Below are 23,156 nucleotides of genomic sequence, written 5' to 3'. Positions count from 1 at the left end.
TATTCATAGCTAAAAATTCAGGAACTGAAGTACAGGAATTTTTTTTATTTACAAGTGTCCTTTGAAGAAGAAGAACATTGTAGATAAACTGACTAGCTACAGGGAATTTAACTCTTGTCAGATATATATGGGCATGTGTAATGCTTCAAGAGTGTGAGGTCCCACAGGGAGCTATAAAAGACTATATAAAAATCTAAAATCTATATAAAAATCTAAAATCTAAATCTAAAAAATCTAATATAAAAGAGTAGAAAAATCATCTATTAGTTTATGCTGCCAGTCTCTTCCTTAGCTGTAATAAGTGGTTTTAGGGCAAATAAAGCTACTAAAAAATCACGTTCTCCTTGATTGTTAAAATCCTTGGAAGAGTTCAGCAAAGAGAGAAATCATATATTTGCACCTATATAAACAGATTTCTTACAGTATTGACTGGTGTATACTACCTATTTCGCACAAGTGAAGCCACATAAATCCATACAGAGAGAACATTTTGGGGATAAGCATGAATATACACAGCCAGAGCAAATTCAACATTGGAAACATCAATGGTGTGAACTCTCGTGCTGTGTACAGCTTCTATTAAAGGTCTCACTTCAGAATATGGCATATGAATAGGAAATCCAGAGACCTGGAAGAAAAAAAGAGAAGAAAACATGTAAGAAGAAAAGATGAAAGCACCTGAATAAATACATAGTTTTAAATAATTTACATGCTGAATAAAACAAATTATCTTCTCTATTGCCAGCCTGAGGTGATGCAATAGAAGAACTTATTTTGATTACACCTCCCTTTTTCACATAGTCCAGGCAAGCTTCTGACATTTTTCCTATTTAGTGTGGTTTAAGTTCAAAGTGAAGTTCTTTAGAATCCACTAGAATAAAGTTACATTAGTGAACACAAATCAGAGCTTCATTGCTTTTTTGCCTCATGGCTGGTTTTAAATCACTCTGTTCTCCTGGCTTGGAATTTGAGCAAGTGTCTCCTGCTCAACAGGAACTGAGACCTCAACTCATTTTAGAGCTGGCCAGAGCTGCCAGTCACAGCTGTCAAAGGTATTCCATGTGGAAAGCAGAAGGCCCTTCCAAAAGCCTGGAGGAAGAATGCACAGGCACACCAGTGAACACAATCAGACAATTTTCTACTGTCTTTAGAGTAAAGCAAAGACTAGAGAACTGACAAAAAGCATGATATGTGGGCTCCTGCAGCTGTAAGTAGACTGTGTGAAGCACTACTCAGCAGCAGCAGCAGATTCCTACTGACCCTGAGAGCTGCTGCACCAATCAGCCCCATAGCAGCAGGTGCTAGGAGACTGCACTCGTGTTTATGGACTGGCAATAAAACAACATGGACTGCAGCAATAAAACAACAATGCACCCAATTAACTTTATATTCTTATGTTCAGCAGAAACTTTTATCTTCAACAAATTAAATAAACCAGATGATCACTCCTTCACTCTATAAATATTATAATGATTTATCTTTGGTATAAAATCTCTTGTGAATTTTGGTAGCAGAAGAAATAACTAGCCTAGAACACTTCTGTACCATAGAGCAGCAATCCTAAAACCTAGAGATTTACCTTCTTGCTTCTATGCACGAGCTATTTATGTTCACAAACATACCCTGTAATCTCCCAGCTGTTTCTGCAGCTCTGCCTGATGGTCATCTTCCATATCTTTGCCTTGATTTTGTTCCAGCAGTGGCAAAAAGTTACGGAGGGTGGAGGTGCAGTATCTGTTCCAACGGGTTGGGCGCGTTGGTCTCCATTCCATAATCTTATCTTTTAGTATTTTTTCAATCCTGCAATAAGATAGACTGATTATTACAATTCTAGTATTGGACATCTGAACTGATCTCCCTAGGCAGACAGTACAGATTCTGAGAACCACACATAACCTCAGTTAAACTTACTGCTCACTAAAAGTGCAGAAAAGCCAACACAGCTATGTAGTAATGTCAGTGTCAGTGTCTGCATGGAAGGCCACGGGCTTACAACCCCTTTTTAGTTTACACCCTCTCCTCTCATCCCCCCACACCATTTTGTTCTTTGTGAAATGGTAGAGCAATGAACAATCAGTTCTTTCTACTTGGCAATCTCTAGGTCATTCTCCTGGCATAGATTTTTAGGTCCTAGGCATGAATACCTAGGAAAGCTCTGGTATTAGCAGAGATGGCACTTGTTCTGGAGGTAGCATTACCTGCTCTGTAGTTCCAGTGCAGCAGCCTTATCCGAATGCTCGTAAGTTAGTTCTTCAGGCTAGCAATAAATCAAATAAATATTAAAACAATCTCTTCTAAACATGTAACAACATGACTTCAGGAGTCTCTGCCTTAATGATGCTCATAGGAGATTACAATTATGCTAAAATAATCTATTCTTTAACAGAGACATGATAAAAATTTAACTAGATATTTGTGTGTTACTCTGGTTTTCTTTTCCCCCCAATAAATTTCAACTGCTTACACACTTTGGTAAGTATACAGAAATTTCTGGCTTTTTACTAAGGATGTTCATATAGGTTGAAAAATGCTGTCTTCTTGGCCATGAGATGAAAGTTTACTTTTTCTTTATAATACTGAGCTACTACCTAAGATATGTTTGTGCTTAACAATTGACCCCATTTACTTCACTGCAGCCCTAAGATCTTACATAGATAGGAAGAGGGCAAAAGCATTAATTCTGTATAAAATCAACTTTTTGCAATATTCCTGCTTTCTATTTTTTAAGGGAGTAAGTGGGAAATCTTTTTAAAAACCAGTGCTATTACATAAATATAATTAACTGAAGAAGTCCAAAGAACTTAATATGTGCTTCTTTATACCAAGAGTGTGATGTCTGAACCCCTCTTGTTGAGTTGGCAGTAGATCATCAGTACCTGAATGCTGCGGAGACCAGGAAATGGCAAACTTCTTGAAAAGAAAGACTTCCAATGTTTTGGTTTGCTGACATCAAAATTTATCCTTCCTGGGGAATCATATTCTTGCAGATTAAACCAAATCTACAGGAAAGCATATTTGGTTTAGCTTTCAGCATATAATTACACCTATGGTAGCAATTTTTTCTGCTGTATTTCCACCCCCCTGGACTGCTGCATAATTCCTTCTGAATTCTGATTAAATTCCTCCAAGAGCCCAGCCCAGTGCTGCTGTGGCTGTGATGCCTGGTAGCTGCTGCACCCCAGCACCACTGCTCTTTTAAGTGCATCTTGCAGAATACAAGCAGAGACTGCAGACACACATGACACAGCTTCTGTGCACATTTTGCCAGGAAATGGAACCCATATCTTGCACTCCTCTCCTTTACAGACTTTCAGTTTGGCCTCTGTGCCTAATCTGAAGCATGCAGGCACTGTAGGATTCTTGTTCAAACAACCTTTAAGTAACTATTTCTAAGGCTGCAAAATGTACCAGCACTTACTATGTAAGTGTGTGTGACCCTTTGTAACTGAGGTTCTGTGTAGAGCCTTCTAGGACAGCTGGTTCTGCCCCAGCCAAACCAAACAACTCTACCACACCCCAAAATGCTTTCAGTGAAAGAAGTGACACTTTTAAAATAAACGTGCTTTAGAATATTAAATTCCCATCTAAAGTTAGGATCTATGTTTAGAATAAAACATAGAAGACTAAACAACAAAACTCATAATGTATGACATCCCAAAAAAACTGAGGAGCAAACTTTTAAACTCGGATTCCAGTTTCCATTCAAATAAACCCTACGGTTCTTTTTTTAAGTTTGCCTTCTATTTTCTCATTGTCAGACTTTCACACATCTTTCTACCTTGTTATCATGCCCCTGTATGTGTCCTCAGAACCTAGGAGGTCTGGATTCCAACCAAGTCAGGGAATGCTGCTGGCATTCCCCTGGACAGTTCCCAGGGTTTCTGAGCCTCTCAGCTCCCAGTCTGTGGCTGCTCCTTCACCTGCCCAGAGCTGCACAGCTCTTACAACCTCTCCTCTCTGGCCCCACGATCTCAGAGAGTTTACAGCCACACAATGAATAATGTATTATGAACATGCACTGGTAATACTTGTGTATTTTCAAATAAAAGAGAGGACTTGATGCCAGGTAGAAAATCAGTATTGTTTCTGTGCTCTGAGGTGCCAGCTCTCTGTTGTGCACATTTAGGCTTTGCCTAGTGTCACATGGGCAACTACTCAAGTGGCCCCTTTACATTATTTTATCATTTTTTGGTCACATTTCACCTGTAAACTATTTTCTTTGAGGAATGACTACTCCTCACCTAAGAAGGCCATCCACTCTGGGAAACATGTAAGTAAAACTCAGTAATGAAAATTACATTAACAGATCTCTTGATCAACCTTAATGCTGATTAAAAAAATCTTTCTTATTTAAAGTAGCTGAAAAATCCACTTAAGATTTAATAATATTTCTAATAAATTATAGCCTAAATATGTTTACAATGATGAACAAATGATACCAAAGGTTAAAAAAAAAAAAATCAAGTTATTAACCCTTACAGATGTATAAATGTGACAAGACTGGGCACACTTACATTATCACAGCTGATCAGACAGTACACATTTTGTAAGGGGCAGAAAGTATCATACTGCCCATAAAAACATCCAGTACTGGGATTCCAAATTATATACTGACTTTGTTCCAAAGTTAATACATATGCAGTTGGTCCCTAGGAAGGAAATAAATAAAAAAAAATATGAGAGAAATGTTTGAACACTGGCTACAAGGACAGCATGCTTTGTATTCTTTGGAATACTAAAGTTTTACTATTGAGGTTGATAGTGCTTTTTAGGGCAAACTGCTTTGAAGAATTTAAAGGTTCATTACAGTTTAACACTTACATAATAATGTGATAGAAAAATGTCAGACATGCAGAGCTCCGAGCCATTCCCAGCATACAGATTCTGAAAGCTGTCTTGTCTCAGCTACAAACAGATGTGAAATTCCACATACAACAATGTTTACCAGATGGCACTTCAGTATCAACCATCCTGCTTGGCCACTGCCACAGCTCTCATCCATGGGCAATCTCTGAGCTGAAGGACTTCCATCTAGGCAGACCACTCTGTGTCTCAGCCATCAGCCTTCCTCTCAGGAACATAAGGAATTTCCCAGCTCACTTTATATTCTCTATCAAGAATCCCTAAACTGCTCTTCTATGTTCTTCTCATCCCTTATATTTTCCAGGTATCTTTAAATACCTGGAATTAATCCCCTCCCTTACAAAATACTTTATTAATGACTAGCATCTCCATCAGATTCTGAGGGGAAGGAATGTATCTGAGTACCTGTTTCTTGCACTACATCTGTATCTCAGAATGTGCTTAAGAAACTAGCTTAGACAGAAATTTTTAGCAAAAAAACCTTGCACATGTATGTAGACGTTTGCATTATAAACAGTTACCATCTTTTTGAAAAGAGCAGTTGGTTAGTTGGAAATCTGAGTGCTTCCCTGAGAACAAAGGTGTCTCCCAAGCAGCAAAACAACCCCAGTGTTCCAGTTCTGGGCCAGTCTGAGCCCAGCTGCTGCCACAGTGGCTCCCAGCAGCCCAAGGCAGAGCAGACCTGGCTGCATTACAGTGGGCAGAGGGACAGGGACTTGTCCAGCCTGAACCAATCTATCTCTACTATTGCTGCAGCTCTGCCATCAGCCAGAGAGAATCAGCAGATGTATGTGACCACTAAGAATCCCTGGCATGCCCCTAGCCCTCTCCTATCACCTCTGAACCTGCACCAAATCCCACACAAACTCTGTCAGAGACTGAGATGCTGTTAAGGGACTGTCTCCATCAGTTTGCCCTGGACACACCATTTATATAAACTGAAGTAAAATCAAGGGTTACAGATCCTTATTACTGTACTATGATGACAACTACTACTAGTTTAAGCATGGGAACAGAGGTCCATGAAAAAACTCAGACATACACTAAAATATACTTTCAATTTTTTATTTGCTCCTCTGAAAGGAATCAGTTCCCAGCACCAATGCTTAGATAATATCCTGGAAAAACATCCCAGCAAGAAACAACTATCCACTGCTGGGGGCCAAAGACTTCACAAAATAAAAGTTAATACTTAGGCCAAATGAAAGAACCCTCTTACCTCAGGAATGGCATTTCCAATGATAAGCCAGGCTTTTTTCCCCATCCCAAGAAAATAATTACACAAAAGCACGGCATGTTCTTCCTCATCTCCCGCCAGAAGATAAAGAAATTGCTAAATGAGGTATTAAAAAGAAAAAAGAAAAAGTTTCTAGGTTGCAATCAACTTTGAATATTTGGTAATATTTAACACATCTGAAGCAGGGGGTCCTCTCAGATCTTTGCAACTGATGTGTACCATTTATTGGTCACTGCTTCAACACACAGGATGAAGAGTGATTGGTGTGAGAATCTGTGAGATCTGAGATCTTTTCACAAGAACCAGAGTCTTTGTCTTTTTTAGAAAGAAAATTTTTTAGAAAAATTCTGAGATGATAAAACCTTTTTCTATGATAAACAATGTCTGCTGTTATTCTCTAAATGACAGGATTTGTGTGACAGAGAATGCAATGTCTTTTCTGCAGTTCCTTGGAATGACAATGATCCATTTTAAGTCTAGTTGTAAAGTCTCCATCAGCCAGCATCCCTTCACTTGTGAATGACTATGACATTATGGACTGGTTTATAACTGAGAAAAAATGGGAGATGCTTTGAAGCCCTAACATATTCTTAGCTTACTGCAACCTATTAAAGATAAACTTTTTGGCTCAAATCAAAATAAGCTTTTGTCCTTATTCTTTGAAATAAATGGCTAAAAGGAAAATATTCCTCACAATAATAGAATTACAGAATAATTTGGTCTGAAGGTACCTCAAGAGCTAATCTAGTACAAACTCCCTCCAAAGACAGTGGTAGGATGTTCCATCACATTCAAGAGCATAAAGAACGTTTTAATGCTTTGCTTACATCTGATGTACTCCATAAATCACAAATTCCAGCAAATGACACACTATCTGGCAAAAAAGGAATCAAAGCAACATATCGAGCCACCAGTTCCTGCAAGAAAACAAAACAGAGCAGGTCAGCCCTTCAATTCAAAATACTCCAGTGCTATTATACCAGATGTGAAGAACATTGCTGTTCCCACTCTGAGAAAACACTGAGTAACCTCAGTACAAAAGCAGCTAGCTCATTTCAGAACTTGTATCAAAGACTGATGGGATTTACTGCCATTGAGGTTTGGCATAATTCTTTGTCTTTTAAAGGACAATACCCATTAATAATACACCTATCTTTTTCCTCTGAGAAGACAAATATTATTTTACAGTATCATTATACCTGGAATTATTGTGTATGACACATAGTCATTCATAGTCATTACTACTTTTATTTTGTATCTTTGTAGTTTTTCCTTTGCAAAGGGTGTAGCTGTACAGCAGAGGCACAAAGCTGGGATTTGCTTATGTGAGCATGCACAGGCAAACAAACAAACATCTTGAAATCTGTACCCCAGAGACTTCACTATCTTTTCTAAGTACTTACTGCTGCAGCTTGAGATCTATTTGGGACAGCATCAAGAAGCTCCTGTGGTGGATTCAGAGGTTTGATATATCTGGTAATAAACACTGTTTTTCCATCAAGGTCAATTACAGTTGTTAGGCACTGGCGGCTTGGAAACTTTGATGTACATTCAGCTTCATATTTTTCTGCTGCCTGGAGCAATTTCTCATCTTCTTGGGTATCAAACTTTAAAAGACAGTAGAATTTATACAAAACCAGTTTTATTTATAGTTTGGACTTAAGTCTTTACTATATTTGGCCATATTTCACCATTTAAAGGATATAAAAAGATTGTTAAATTCTTTTCTAATAGCACTTTGAACTTGCCTTGTAGTATAAAGTTTTGCTTACAGACATAAAAGGAAGGTCAAGGCAATAGAAAATCAGGTAGTTTGCATTTGCTTATGAAAGCACATAATAAGCTGGCTTTATTAAAGCACTGAAAAATGCAGTGAAAGTTATGGCCAAATAATACTGGGGTCATGAGGATGTAACACCACATATTAAGTCAAAAGTAAATAATTATGGTCAGGTACTAATCCTATGTGCTATTCCCACAGCACTCCATTAAAACCACAACTGACATTATTAAAAAATCCCAGTGACTTTTATATAAAGAATACTGCAACAATGCCAAAATATTTGCAGAGAAAGTTCAAGTGGTTTTTAGATTAATCCTTATAATTCAGAAGTGTCTAAAATTCCCACATTTTAAAATGAGATTTTTCAGAAGCAAATATAGGACTCAAAAGAACATATTAATTATATAACAATGACAGTAATTTCATGATGTTACCTAAGATGTCATCTTTTGAAGGTATTAAGATTAGCCAAAATTATCTATTTAGAATTTCTTGTATACTTCTAGTGGTGCTGAGATTTAAAATTCATCTTTTATTTTAAAGTTCATTTTTGTTTAAAATAAGCTACTTTTGCATTTGCTATTTCTTTCTCTTTTCTAAACTAGCCTGAGGTAGAACAGCTGGGCACTGCCCTGCAGCTAGACCTCCAAATTAGAAGAGAAGGCACACAGTGGTGATCCTTCTCAACCATAATTAGCAGCAGAAAAGCAGAACCTCTGGCACACTGTAAATTTAAATGTAGCAATTACTGCAAATATTTCTGGCAAATAAACAATTACTATATCATAGTTAAGTAACAAACTGCAAAGATGTTGCTGAACAGCACAGACCCAAGCTAAATCTTAAACTGGGAGCAACCACAGTATCTCAAGTGATTTATTACTATTGTACCTTCTTAAGCATTTCATTCATCTAATAGAGGTTCAGGAAGGACAGCAGGAAAAAGAGGAAAAATAAGTAAAGAAGCAAAAAAGGTATCATAAAATTAAAATTATGCTTTGCATCCTAAAACACTACACAAGCCTTTCAAATTAACTGCAGGTCGTGAAAAGGAAGAAAACATGGCAAATTATTTCATTATTTTTTTTTTCATAATACACCAAAATCTTTCTATAATAAGTGTATGTGTTGCATCTGGAGAGTTGCAGCAAAGAATTGTAATGATTATTGTTGTTAGTCTAAGGCACTTCTGGTTCACTAATGAAACTGAAAAAAAATAGCAGCTTCTGTTTAGGAAATATTATCAAAATCTCAAGGCATGCATGAAGCCATAAATAATAAATGTTCATTTGAACAGCATAAACAAAGAAGCAAGAAAATACTCTTTGCACCTGCCACCTCCTTTTTGTTCACTGTTCACAAATACTCACATGAATGCTTTATTGTTCACACAAGTTAACTTGTTTACATGAAAAACTACATACTCACAGCCAGGAATGCCAATTTGATTTCTCTTAAGATAAAAATTAGATACCAGGGAAAAGTTATTTTTCATGCATTAAGTGCACATCTCATTTAATGGTGCATCTAATTAAACTGAACTGAGATAAAAAATTTGAAATTAACCACTCCAAATTTGAATGAATGTCCTTCTGTACACTGCAGAATGTTCTGCATTCATGTCCTTTGGTACACTAAGGAGAGACATATGAATATGCACCTCAAGAGCTGCACCACTGGAAACAAAGAGTAAGAGTATGATGAATTAGTGATTAGTTACCTTCTCTCTGACAGACTCTCCAGGGATGAGCTGTGGTTCAATGGTAATAAACAGTGTTATATAAGAGCCCTCACTCAGATTTCGCACAGAATCATAACCTCTCTCCATGCCCATGTTCTTTTCTTTGCTGTAGCCAAGGAGGACTGGAGGAATATTGACCTTAAATGTACCATCAATCTACAACAGATGAAAAGAAATACTTTTCATTAAAAACAAAAAAACAAAAGTTCCCTCTCATATAAATTTGCTATTTGTGACTGCATATTTTCTTATTTTTATTGTTATTTTAATTTACAAAATAGTAAAATGAGAGCATATGGCATTTATGTTGATTAACTGTGGGGAAAACACGAGATATCTCATTGTTAAATATATTAATCACAACTCGATTTCAACCTCTCTTGCATATTATGAACACTAATATTTAATGAAATGAAATCATACACAGCAGTTCACAGAGAAAGAAAGAATGCCAGCCTTTCACTACTTTTCTTCCAAACAGCAAACTCTACATGGCTCTGTTCAACTGGAAAAATGAACAAATGGCAACACACAGGTTGCATGACTGTGGTTCTCAAGGCAGCAGCAGACCAACAGGCCTTTGCCTATGAGTGATGTGGGAATGATGCCCCAGTATCTCAGAGATGGATCCTCTTCCTTGCACAACCTACTGATGCTTCTTGGATGGAACTGAGGTTGGGAGCATTTATCCAGCTTCCACATGGAAGTGCTCTGACAGACTCACCAGCCCTTTGCAGCTCCCCCTGAGCTATACTCCAAAACAGAGACTAAGGTCTTTCTAAAGGGCTGGGTGAAACAAGAGATGGCAGACCCCTCACCTGCTTGGGCAGGTTTCAATGGCAGAAGTACCCAGCTTTAAAAGAAAAGCAAAAAATTAAGCTCCTGATTTGGACACAATCAAGGCAACTGCCACAAGAAAAGTATCCTTGAGTGGATGTGGAAAATGAACAGGTGACTCACTGGCATGGCTCATCAAACATTTAAGAACAAAATTAAGTTTTGATGAGGAGAAAACTAAATATATCACTCAAAATTTCTGCTCCAATATATTAGATCAGGATGATGAAATGCTTCATTTGCCACTGAAATTCAGTTACTAGATGCACCTTGATATAACCACTATGCTAATCAGGCTTTTTTATGTTCCATATGAAATTCTGTTCAAATGCAAAGAATTTCTACTGCTGGGAAGACCTATATAAGCAAACTCTGCTTAGCAATCACAAACTCCAACACCTCCTCAAAGAGAGCTGAAAGACTATCTGACAGGAATTCTGGAACTACTCAGGAAATCTGGTTCTACAGCAGAAAGACCAAGAAGTGGAAGAACAGAGGTTGACATCAGTATGGGAAATCCTAAAAGATGGATTGTGGATGGTGGTTGTGTCCTTCAATACATATTGGTAAGCAGTCTATTAAAATGCCAAGTCTGCCCATTAAGTCTCTCAGGTCTGTGAGCAGACACACTTCCCAGGTGGATTTCAACATGGAACAATTCCCTAAAAATGAGCACTGGATCATGTTTCTTGTTTGTTGCCCTATAGCAATGGTGGTCACATAATATGACATTGTCTGCACAGGATGGCCAAAGAAGACTCATGAAAAGAAGGTCAGATCTTCTTGCTACTTAGATCTTCTTTAAAATCAGAGAAAGCTTCATGCTGCAGGGAACCACAGATCTCAGTCTGCTAAATCAACTGATTAACCACCCAAATTAAAGAGAACATATTATTAATAAACTATCAGAAACAAGTGGACTAAGCCTGGTTAGACAAACACTGTCCAAAATTTCTCAGCAATGAAAAGTATCCCATGCTTTCCTGAATTCCACAACAATAACATTCTTTTATGATTTGCAGACAGCCCAAGAAAACCACCATGATCACCAAGCACTGCACTCAAATAAGACTCTTATACCCTTTGCCTCCACCCAAAAAATCTGGGAGGCTCAGAGTATTCCTTGAATTCCTTAAGGTTCTGAAAAGTGCCCATATGGCCACAGAACAGCAAATTAATGTGCCATTAGAAATGCAACTGATGTCTTAGTTTCTTCCTTCATGAAGATTCTGACTTATGTGATCAAATGATTGGATTTACACATAAAAAACAACTACCATGCAGAAGAAGTCCTATAGCTGTATTACAATATGATAGGACTATCAATGGAAAGAAGCAGTTTCCTTATACTAAGTCTAGGATAAGTGTAAGTGACTGGACAATAAAAAGTACTTCCTCTGTGAAGAAGTGCATGTTTTACTACTACTCCCATGACTAACTCTTGCTATTTCTTGAAAAAAGCTTCTTTTGAAAAGTTCTAAAAAAGGAAGAAAGAATGGACTGGGAAAGGCAAAGATCAAAATCTTGTGATTCGTGGAAAATGTGGAAAAAACCCTTAAATTTCCTCACCTATCTAGGTGATTCTATTCCTAGTTCATCTATCTAGGCCATGCAATACCAGAGCCCTCAAAAGCCACTGAGAAAATCACCTCAAAAATCTGTGCTTTTAACCTTGCTACTGAAGGAAGCCAGGCTGCATTGTCACTGTGGAGAATATTTTATCTCTTCTCCCCTCAAAACCTTGAACTTACTGGGAGATAGTCACCAAATTTGTCAAAAAATCCCAGTTGTTTCAAAAACATCTTCAAACAATTCCATAAAAATAAACTAACAATTACAAAGAACATAATTAAATCTGACATTTGATTTCCAGCCCTTTTCCATTCTCAGTTCTGTATTTTACTTCAAATAAAATCACTTACCCTTGCTTGAAAATATATGGTAGTAAATGGAATCTTAACACATCCCAGCCAGTGTCTCTCAATGCGAGTGTGGATTCCACTTCCTCTTTCATGATCATCCTATTAAAAAGTTGCCCAACATAACACTTTGTAAGACAGCTTCATTTCCTTTAATTCAATCATTAATAAAAATTCTGTATTTATTTTCTGTAACTATCAGTTCCATTACTAGCGCAGCAGTAATTATTCTGCACACCTTTGAAGCACAACAGATGCTGAAAACATAAAAGAACACTACAGTCCATGATACAATGTGCTTGCACTTTAGGGTATAAGTCCTGTATAATCTGTGATGGAGAACTTAAAACTCTGACAAGGAGTCCATAAGACTCTTCTGAGACAAAGTAAATGAAATATTTTATTAATATTTAGAAAAGCTTTTTGAAGTTAAAATTGTATGAAAATCTAAGTAAACCCTGTGAAATGGAAAACCTGTTTTCATGTGTACTGCCCATCAGATTTTCAAATCCTGTAAAATCAACCTAGAATTATTTTTAAAAAAACCTCTTGCATGACATCCAAGTTTCAAGAGTGTAGCTTTCTTCCTTCTGCTTCAAGTATCATTTCAGTTTTGAGGACAGAATTCTGTTCTCAGTCAAGTGTGTGCATTATTTATTTCTGGGTTATGTTTTCAAGAATGTTGAGTGCTGCTATTTTTGTGTCTGCTGAATTGACTAGGAAAGCTTTCACTGCATACAACAGGGAAAGGAGTTATGCCAACACTGAGAGCCTACAAAAATTTCTTGTTACTAGGACTTGTAATTTTTGTCTCATTCAAAAAAAATGAATAAAAACAACCAATAGATGGTTTGGGGTTTTTTAAAATATTTCTCCAAAGAGCTTGTAGAACAAGATGAGACAAAGCATAATAAGATAGTAAAAAATACAAGAACTGGAATCAGTCATCTGGAATGAAGTAAAAAACTCTGATGAAGGTTAAGAACAGAATTCAGATTGCAATTCATGATGCCTCTCAATTTTAGGATCTCAAATTTCATTAAATATTAGTGAAACATATTATAAACATGTGTTCAACTCTAGCAGCATTTTATATGGTACAAGCTGAATTTGTACAAAGGTTAACACTGTAAAGATTGCTCCCTTGCAGTATTGCCTAGATATAAAATTGTAAGGAATGACAAAATAGAGAAAAGAGAGGCACAGGAGGGAGAAAGCTATTACATGGAAAAAGCTCATAATGTTCTCTAAAGTACACTGTCCTTCAATTATGTACTCACCTCTACATCATCATGAAGTACTTCATCAAAAACATTAATGAAGACTTCATCTTTTACTGACTGCAAACTGTGGGTGCTGTAGTCACCATTAGGAGCTCTGAAGAGGTTAAATAAATCAAAATGATTTGAACAGTACAGGAAAATGAGGGTAAATTTGCATGCTCAAATTAAATTATGGTTATGCAGAATTTGGTTTTATTTTGTCATACTTAAATGGAAGCTCAAGTTCCTCATTCCAGCAGGGGCTTGGACCTTCTGCTGTTGTTGTCCGGCAGACTGTTCGCTGGAAAGAAACTTCTACAAAAGGACGCACCAAAACCTATAAATAGATATCAAAACTAAGGAAACAGACCTCTGGAAATTCATCTGAGCACATTAAATTACAAATTTCATGCATTTAGAAAAACATATGTTGTGGCAATTGAGGTGGTTCAGCCCAGATATAACTTTAATACACCTTAAATATTGCACTTCATGGGTTTCTAAGCATTTATGAAGTTTAAAAAATATGTTATACACTAGCATTTCCAAAAGTTTATTCAGTGTATTCAGAATACTTGACATATTTATATACACTGGCAAAACCACATTTTCTCCTGAGGAAACCTACAGGCTATCTAATCAAGGAAAGTAACTGAAACAGAACATGTGACTCAGACACCAGTGGAAAAAGTGCACTTGCATCCTCTTATCTGTAATCCAAGAAGCCTACAGCTACAATCCCAGTTGCCCCTGAAACTGGCTCCTATGACAGATAAGCAACTTCACCCAGACAAAACAAATCCCTAATGTGATTAAAAATGTCTTATTCAACATTCAAATGCATATTGAATCTTTTCTACATTTCAAACAGCTGTAATTTTGAAGGAAAATCATAAGGAAACCAATAAAAACCCTGATGGTCTTTCATCTTAACTCAGAAGGATGCTGAATTTAGTTTTAAATAGCAAGCAATTGTAATTTCATAAGAACGGCTGTGCTGGTTTAGACTAGGAGTGTACTGGACCCAAAGTGCAGCCTGTGAAAACAGCCAGCAGCCAACACACAGAGAAAAGAAAGAACTGAGCTGGCATAGATGGTATTTTCTCCTATTACTCTTGCAGACTTCAAACATTTTCAGATGAAAGACTTTCCTAAGTCTGTAATGATTTTTCTATTAAGTAACTCCCAGTGGATCACTCTTATACATACTTGTCCAATACCCACTTCAGCACAAAGGAACCTCTTTCATCCATAATACACATAAGCATCTTCTCTGGGCACCGACCGAATGCTGAATGAAGAATCACAACCTTCTTTTGAAGGCTTGTTTTGAACCTAACTCCTACCAGCTTCATTTGCCCATCACTCACATTTGTACTTACAGTGCAAGGAAACAGTCAGTCTTTACCCAGTGTCTATGACTTGTGATTTTGTGCCTTTCTACCATATTTCTCCTTCTCTACTTGCAGTTATGTGTGTTCTGGCTGAAGGTCCCACCATTTTTCACTGAGCAGGAGCCATTCTGTGTATCTGACACCCTTATCACCCTACTCTGAACCTTCTGCAGCTTCACTCTCCTTTTGGAGATGAAGGAGTGGGCAAGGCAACCTTGCCAATTAGGTATCTATCTGAGGGTGAATGCTGCTGTCTGTGGAAAAAAGGAATGCTTGCAGCTTCACAGAAAATGTCAGTTTTGTAACATACCTGGTTGAATGCCCAATCTGGGCTGTTGGGTGAGCTTTGAGCTGATGGAGAGGCTGCAAACATCTCTTTAAAGGCCCTTGAAGATTTGGATGGCTGTTGAAGTTTGCTACAAAGAGGAAACAGACAACAGTAACCAGGTAAGACAGATAATTAATTACAAAATACCAGTTTCTCACATTGTCTATTAGCCATACAGAATTCTGGAAATACTCCTGATGTTTTTGTTACAATTTTAACCTTGGAAAGATATTTATTAGACCAAATAACAGAAATAAAATGCCAGAGATGGGTATTGAGTGTATATTTCTTACAAGCCTCATTGCAATAGAGTACTTTGAGCCTGGAGGCTCGCTTTTCTGAAGAGTTTATCAACTACAGACTTTTTTTTTTTCCCTACCCCACACAATCTCTTTGAGCTACAAGTTATTAAGTTCAAGTAGCTGAATCCCTGCAGAATTCATCAACAGTGTATATCTAATGGTATTCAGGCAAGGCCTCTATGGCAAAAAAGAATTTATATGAATATTACAGATTTGTCAACTCATGAGTGAAGTAAAGGAAAATATATGTTAAAATATTTTTATAGTATTTCCACATAACTTTTTTTTTGTGATAAGACCACATTATAGGCCATAAAAAAGTAACCACTCACTTATAAAGCAGCTCTCAATAAGGTATCATATAATGCAAAAAGATTGCATTAAAGTTTTAATTATTTTTATAATTCTTGTAATGAATTGAGTTTTTCACCTTCTTTTTCCTGTCAATGAATTGCTTTTTGCAGTATCAATTTATTTACAAAGTGCAACAGAACCTCTAAAACAGAGAAAGCAAGAGAAAGAACAGCTGACAGTGCTAAATTCCCCCCAGAATGGAAATACCTCTGAGTTAAATGCAAAGGGTATTCATTTTGGGGGAGGGAGGGAGAGAACACTGCATTAATACATTGCTTCTGGAGCTGAACCAGACTGCTCAGAGTCTCTGCATGACACACCATCATGCAGTGCAGGCATTGTTTTAATGTGCCTGAATGTAAAGGTCACCTTTAAAATTAGAGCCACATTAGGCTCAGTCTATTAACTTAAATGGGTCATCAAGGAGAAGACCAACATGCTGCACTCAGGAGGCAAATACAGTATTCCACAATGAAGAAGTGGATTTTTAAATATTTGTATTTGGTATTTAATTAAGATATTATTAACTAAAATTTCCCTGAGTATTACCAAGAGGCTTTCTTAAGGGATAATTCATCTGCTAATACCAGAGTTATAATGCTGTCAAATCTGTAAGTTATCTTTCTGAGAGTTTCTGGTAAAACATGTCTTGAATTTCACAGCTACTGAAAAATCATTACATTAATCTACAAACTTTCAAAAGATCAGTCCTTTATCATCATTAATGGAAAGATAAATATATATATATATGTTTTTATCATGAGAATCAAAACAGCACACATGGCTGAATTGTAACATCTGTTGCTTCACCTGTCCTCAAAACAGTAGAAGCCAGAAAAGGAACCAGCACTGGAAACAAGCTTTTAAACATACCTCATCACTGGCTTTCTCACTGGAATATCATAGGCTCTGATGATGTTCACTAACAGTTTAATGTCCCCATCTGATAAATTCTGTGCTGTGACCTTCTTCCTTTCTTTTCTTCTTGGCCTTAATGGTCGTTTTGGTTCTGCCAGTTGAAAGAGGCCAAGTCCCAAAATGCTAATAATCATAAACCAGGTATTTAGTTTTGCATCCAGCACTCTACCATGACACACATGAAAATTATGCACTAACACAAAAAGGAAATATTCACTCCTGCCAAACAAAACTCTCTGAAATGTCAAAATGTTGCAATTGTTTAGTACTGCACAATCCAGTTCTGTCTTATATTTCAGTGATTATAACTTCAGTGTGCCAAAAAGTTTGGTTGTTAGGATATATTTTCCCCCAAAACTCTGTAATGTGTAAAAAAACCCAATTACACAGCTTCAAGACAGATCTAAACTACAGTGCTATAAACAAGGGATCTAGCAGATGGTGATAACCACTGTATGGAAGAGGCAAAGCATCTAACTACACAGCTACATGCACTGAAAACAGGATACAGAAAGGAAGCAGGATCAATATACCACAACATACCCTGGACCCTCAGAACTTATAACCCAAGGCAAAGCAGAACCAAAGGAAAAAAAAATTAATGAAGATGTATGCTTCATTCATGCAGATGTATGTAATGTTTACATCATTGGTATCAACTACAGTCACTCAAAATTCACATTTAAAAACTGAAAACTGATAGCCAGTGGCATTTCTTCCTTATATATAATAAAGCCCCCCACATTAATTACTGTTAAAATAACAAAAAATCATGAGTTATTGAAATATCTCACTGAGTAAATATTAAACAAGCTATGATATATTTTAAATCCAGCAACCATAAAACTTTGCAAATAGAATACAATATGAATTAGGATTCATGAGAAAATAGAAATGAAGCATTTGATTTTAAGCAAAAAACTAACTGTACTCTTGTTCAGATTTTTCTCTACTGTGATGTGAAAACATCAACTAAAACCAAGCATGAAGTCTTCTGTAAGAGAGCAAGTCTCTGTATCTCCAGCAGATGGGACTGTTTAGATTTATACAGGCTGAAAAACACTTTGACTGTATTATAAGGTTGCTGTGTTCAGAGTGAACAGAAGCAACTTCTACATGAAAGAAAAAAAATAACTTTTGCAGTTTGTTTACTTACAGAGATTTTAAGTGAGCAACACTAAGACTCATCTGTGCCCTGATGCCTGATACGTGTCAAAATCAAAGATATGGGTTTTGAAACAAAAATCCAAAGAAAGTGCTCAAGTAATAAAAGAAACAATAATCTTAAGACAAAAAAAGCAATCATTTCCAAACTCAGTATCTTTTTTGAACATAAAAAGCATATGACAATATTCAGCACCAGAAGGATACGGGAAGTAAAACAGAAAATTGCAGTTAAAAATCTACTGCACATTATTTGCAGGGCAGAGGCACTGACTGTAAGTAGGCATCTCCTACAGAACCAGTCAGGGATAGCATTTCTAACTCTGATACTTGCCTGAAAATTGGAAATATTCAATCTGGCACCAGCTGGGCTATGCTCAGCTCATCAGAAATGCATTATATCCTGTCACATCTTATTTACACACTGTCACTTTATTTCTGTCAAAACCAGACTTTTTCTTAAAAAAGTTTTTACTACAGTTTGTTTATCAATACACTGTACTGGCAGAGGTGTACACAGTGATTGGAAGTTTGTCTATTGCACTAAATAAAAAGTCACATCAGTTAGTCATATCAACAGACTCTGCATAACAGAAATAAAAAAGCAGGTGGTTTTACATTTCTTTTTTTGTTTGAAACAAATAAAGATAGCTGTCTTACCCCAGGCTTGGAATCTCCTCTTCATTGACAAGGTCAGAGAGAACAAAATGGTGTTTTGCTATGAGGAAACGGTTGATTACTGATTCTCGAACCTGTGAATGGGGAGGGAGAAGAGATAAAAGTGCATTTCTAATCCAAACTCACTGCCAATATTTGCATTCTGATTATTAAACACAAACAAAACATCCACACACCTATTCTTCATTTTTTCCCAATTTTATAAGGGTCAGAGTTGAAAGAAAAATTTCTTTCCACCAGCTATTTCTTTAGAATGTAAAAGCAGCTCATTTTACCAATACAATGCCTCTCTAGAAATACACTGGCTAGATTGATAGAAGAATATATGAAACATACAATCAAAAAAATATGTCTCTATCTGTTTACAAATAACCATCAGAAACAATTACAACAACAACAGACACTAACAGACATCTTTTTTCCACATCTAAATGAAGCTGCAAAAAAGGTTGTAGAGAAATCTACACTGGTACCAGTTATGTGGATCAAAAGAAATACTTTGGACTACAGAACTGGTGAAGCCTATATTACAAATACTGTGATTTCAAATAAATGTTTAAAATTCTTAGTTCCTTTCATATCTTTGCTGAGGTCATAGAGTGAAGCATAGGGATGAAAGTCTTCTCTCTTCTCCTAACGACTATGTGGAAGCACACTGAAAGAATATTGCCTTTGTCCTTTTTTCTTAGCCCTAATGCTAGTAATGGCTTTATACTCTGTGCTAGTACAACATCAGAAGCAATACACATATAAAGATCACATTTCAGAGTGAACTGAATCTCACTTCTTATACAAGCAATCTAATTTTCTAGCCCATCTGACAATTGACAGAAGTGTAAAATATCCAAGTACTGTAAACCAAGTAGTAAAAAGCTACTTGTATTTAATCTAAGAAAGAGGCAAACAAAGGTACTATAATGTATGCTATTCTGTACTACTCCATTACTATTCAGTGTGCTGCAAAACCCATATGTTCAATGCCATGCAAACATACGGGGCTGACACAGACATGACAGCTTTGTCAAAAGTAATTTTTTATACTATCACATTGAATCTGGACTTTGGCACTTGCCTGGAAGATTTAAACACTTTTTTTTCTCTATGATTCTTTCATGAAGCATTCTTTCTAACCAACAATTTGTTTTCTCCTACTTTAATTCAACCTTATCATCATATTTCCTGTTCTGCTGACAGGCTAGGATTTGCTACACCTTTTGATATTTACATAACTGGTAGGAAACTGGTAGTGATGCTTCACACTTGATTTTTTGCCAGTCTGAAATTGTAAACTTTTCTTGGTTAGATGATGAATGTTTTCCTTCTTTTTCCCTAAGGATTAAAGAGAATGTCATCTTAATATAATGAAAACTAGAAAAATAAATTAAATCAGTGTAAGGGGAATGTTACTCTAATACCACAATGAAGGTAAATGTGATGGAAGATACGCCTTCTGCCTTAGGCTGCAGGAGAAGACACTGTGTATTACATTAAATGATTTTTAGAAGTGATGAGGGCCACTTTCATGGACATAATTAACCTTTAGCATCACAGCCTACAAAAAGGAAAATAAGGAGGAAGGAAATCACCAAATTCCTGGGACTCAGCAGTACAAACCTCTGAGGCACTGGAGCAAAGAATTTACAGAACTGTCAGAAATATCTAGAATGGCTGGTCATTTTGCATACTGCATCATTCTCAACAGCATTAAATAACACAGGCCTCCATTTGTTCACTTACACCAGTTATTTAGAGATGAAGCAGGTTTTAGTATTCATGGAAATAAAGTACCCAAGTACAGAAGCAACATACGGCCTACAGGAATATGGAGGATCCATGTATTTAGCATCTTACCTTCTGTAGATAGTTGGCAACAACTGCTCTGTGTGCATCCAGGTAATTTTTGCTGTCAATCACATCCCTCTCTTGCACTCTCTTCTCATAGTCCTAAAGATATTTATTACAGTTTGTGCTTCAATGTATATTCAGTATTTTTATCATATAGAAGAAAAATGCTATATATTTCATTACTAATAATGTATGGTACACCACTGCAGATGTAAGAAGTTTGTAAAGCTATTTTTAATGATAGTGTATACAATATATGCTAAATTTCCAAGAATAGAGACAAGAATACCATACACCTACAAGATTCATATGGTTTAAATTACAATCAATAACTTGATGACTTCCTTCTCTTGTTTTAAAGCTGAACTTTGACCTGCTGCTATAAACTGAAATTCCATTTTAAATGGATGTGGTTTCACTTATTGCAGCTTTGACAGGAAGAACTCTTTTAAGCAGAAAATATACACTATTTTTGGAAAATGGTCTGAAATCTGAACTGTATTCTAATACTAGTAAGTACTTTTTCAAGTGATTAGTAATTACTTTCCATGGGATGTAAAACTTGTTGAGTAGAACTGTACTTGGTTCTTAGGAAGAAGTATGTTGACATCTCTCAGGGTTGTGGTTACTATCCTGATGGATGACAGTGAAAGCTCTACTGAAAGATGCAACTTCTAGTCACGAGTTTAGTTATGAGTTATGTCACAAATTAAGAGGCTAGAGCTAACACTCAGCTTTCAAGCAAAAACCAGAGTTTACAAGTCAAGAGATCTCCCAGGATCTGCAAATCACACTGGCTTTAGAACCACAGCTAGTTATGTAAAAGTACTCAGTAAAATTAGTCTTCATATCTTGGCTGTAACAGTAAGGATGAATAGCTCAGTGTCTGGTTAGTGTCCTCTAAATTGCAAAGTGCCCCAGGATTGATCATATTCAGTTTCTTCACAAGTGACCTGGATAAGGAAATTCAATGCACTGACAGCAATTTAGCCAAGGATACTTGATTAGGAAGAGTAGTTAATATGAGTGACTGAACCATAGTTCACAGGGCTCTTTATGACTTAATACTATGACAACTGAAGTGTTAATTTAAAAGAGGGAAAATTCTGTATTGAAGGTGGAGTAATTTCATGCACTTCCCCAGACTGGAAAGCTACCAGAAGAACAGTCAGACTGAAATAAGTGCAGTTTTGATGACAACCAATGACATGTTCTTTGGCAAAAGACAAACCATAGGATACATAAGGACCAGCATGTCCTACAGACAAAGGGAACTACCAGCCTCTCCAGCTTGACACTTGAGGGGGCAGACCTGAAGTGCTGCAGCCAATTTGCAGCTGCCGATTCAAGAGGCATGTGGAGACATTGGATGGGATCCACTAAGGGCTACTAGAGGACATGACCTACAAGAAGAGGTCAGAATCTTACAATAACGTAGATTTGAAGTGACTGCTAGTGGTCATCTGGTCTGACTCTCAGAGTCAGAACAACTCCAATCAAAATGCTCAGGGCCTTGGATAATTGAATTTTCAGTATCTCTAGAGATGGCAATTTACAAACTTGATGGACAATGAATTCAAGAACTTGAACATGTTCTTTGTGAAAAATATTTTCATTGTATTTAACTGGAATGTCTCTTGGGGTAACTTGTGTCCATCATCATCTCACCTCTAAGATGAGTCGCCCTCTGTTTTCTCTGCACTACTGGGTATCTGAAGGATTCAGTAAGAAACTCCCTCAAGCCTCACCTGCTCAGGCAAAAAGAACCTTAGTCCTTTCTGCCTCTCCCTGCAGGTCATGTGCTTCAGCACTGCACACAGTCTGGACTTACTGCAGTATTTCAGAGTCTTTCTTGCACTGGGAAAAGTGTTCAAATTCATCAGTCTGGTGAGGAAGAGATTAATGAGCAATGCAGTATCTGCCCACAACTTTTTGAGGAGCAGTTACAAAGGACAAAGTGCCAAAATCACCTCTCTAGTTCCAGACAGTACAACAAGGGAAAGCAGCCATTAAACATAACTTAGAAGGACCAAGGAGATTTAAATTTTTTTTTTTTTTTTAACAATTTCTGGAAGGATAGTGAAGCCCTGGAACAGGTTATCCAAAAAGGCACTGGAGTCTCCCATTTAGAGGTTTTCAAGACTTGGCTAGACAAATAAACAGCTGACCTCATCTAGAGCTGGCAACAGTACCACCACTTCAGTAGAAAGCAGGACCAGATGATCTTCAGAGAATATTTTCCAAATAGTATTTCCATGATTCTAGGAACTTTCAGACCTTTTTGCCAAACAGCTAGTAAACCAACTAGGAACAATGTAACTTGAAACTTAGTTTTGAAGATCACAGCATATAAAATAAACTTGGAATGGACAATCATAGGTTTATCCAATTTATTCTTAATGGAAAAAAACACCAACCCTCCATTGAAATAACTCTTAAACTATGGTTTCCAAATTTCAAATGATAACATAAAATGAATGAAAATTGTCTATAAAATGAACTGGATCAGAAAGGTACAGCAAACATGGTAT

General features: G+C 36.8%; 1 protein-coding gene across 1 annotated transcript in view; it reads right to left on the bottom strand.

The window, feature by feature from the left end:
- Positions 1 to 201: 201 nt before the first annotated feature.
- Positions 202 to 23,156, bottom strand: part of CC2D2A (coiled-coil and C2 domain containing 2A) — a 52,711-nt gene continuing 29,756 nt past the window's right edge. Inside the window, exons 19-34 of the mRNA XM_079307419.1 lie at positions 20,632 to 20,724; positions 18,763 to 18,854; positions 16,894 to 17,061; positions 15,347 to 15,452; positions 13,870 to 13,979; positions 13,661 to 13,757; positions 12,384 to 12,482; positions 9,604 to 9,780; positions 7,504 to 7,707; positions 6,928 to 7,017; positions 6,083 to 6,196; positions 4,515 to 4,649; positions 2,877 to 2,999; positions 2,199 to 2,257; positions 1,623 to 1,800; positions 202 to 628 (exon numbers count right to left, since the gene is read on the bottom strand). Of these exons, the coding sequence (XP_079163545.1) occupies positions 440 to 628; positions 1,623 to 1,800; positions 2,199 to 2,257; positions 2,877 to 2,999; positions 4,515 to 4,649; positions 6,083 to 6,196; positions 6,928 to 7,017; positions 7,504 to 7,707; positions 9,604 to 9,780; positions 12,384 to 12,482; positions 13,661 to 13,757; positions 13,870 to 13,979; positions 15,347 to 15,452; positions 16,894 to 17,061; positions 18,763 to 18,854; positions 20,632 to 20,724 (2,034 nt within the window). The 3' untranslated portion in view covers positions 202 to 439. The remainder of the gene's footprint in view (positions 629 to 1,622; positions 1,801 to 2,198; positions 2,258 to 2,876; positions 3,000 to 4,514; positions 4,650 to 6,082; positions 6,197 to 6,927; positions 7,018 to 7,503; positions 7,708 to 9,603; positions 9,781 to 12,383; positions 12,483 to 13,660; positions 13,758 to 13,869; positions 13,980 to 15,346; positions 15,453 to 16,893; positions 17,062 to 18,762; positions 18,855 to 20,631; positions 20,725 to 23,156) is intronic.

Source organism: Erithacus rubecula (assembly GCF_903797595.1).
Source record: "Erithacus rubecula genome assembly, chromosome: 5".
Classification (NCBI taxonomy): Eukaryota; Metazoa; Chordata; class Aves; order Passeriformes; family Muscicapidae; genus Erithacus; species Erithacus rubecula.
This window is presented reverse-complemented; position numbering and strand designations above follow the sequence as displayed.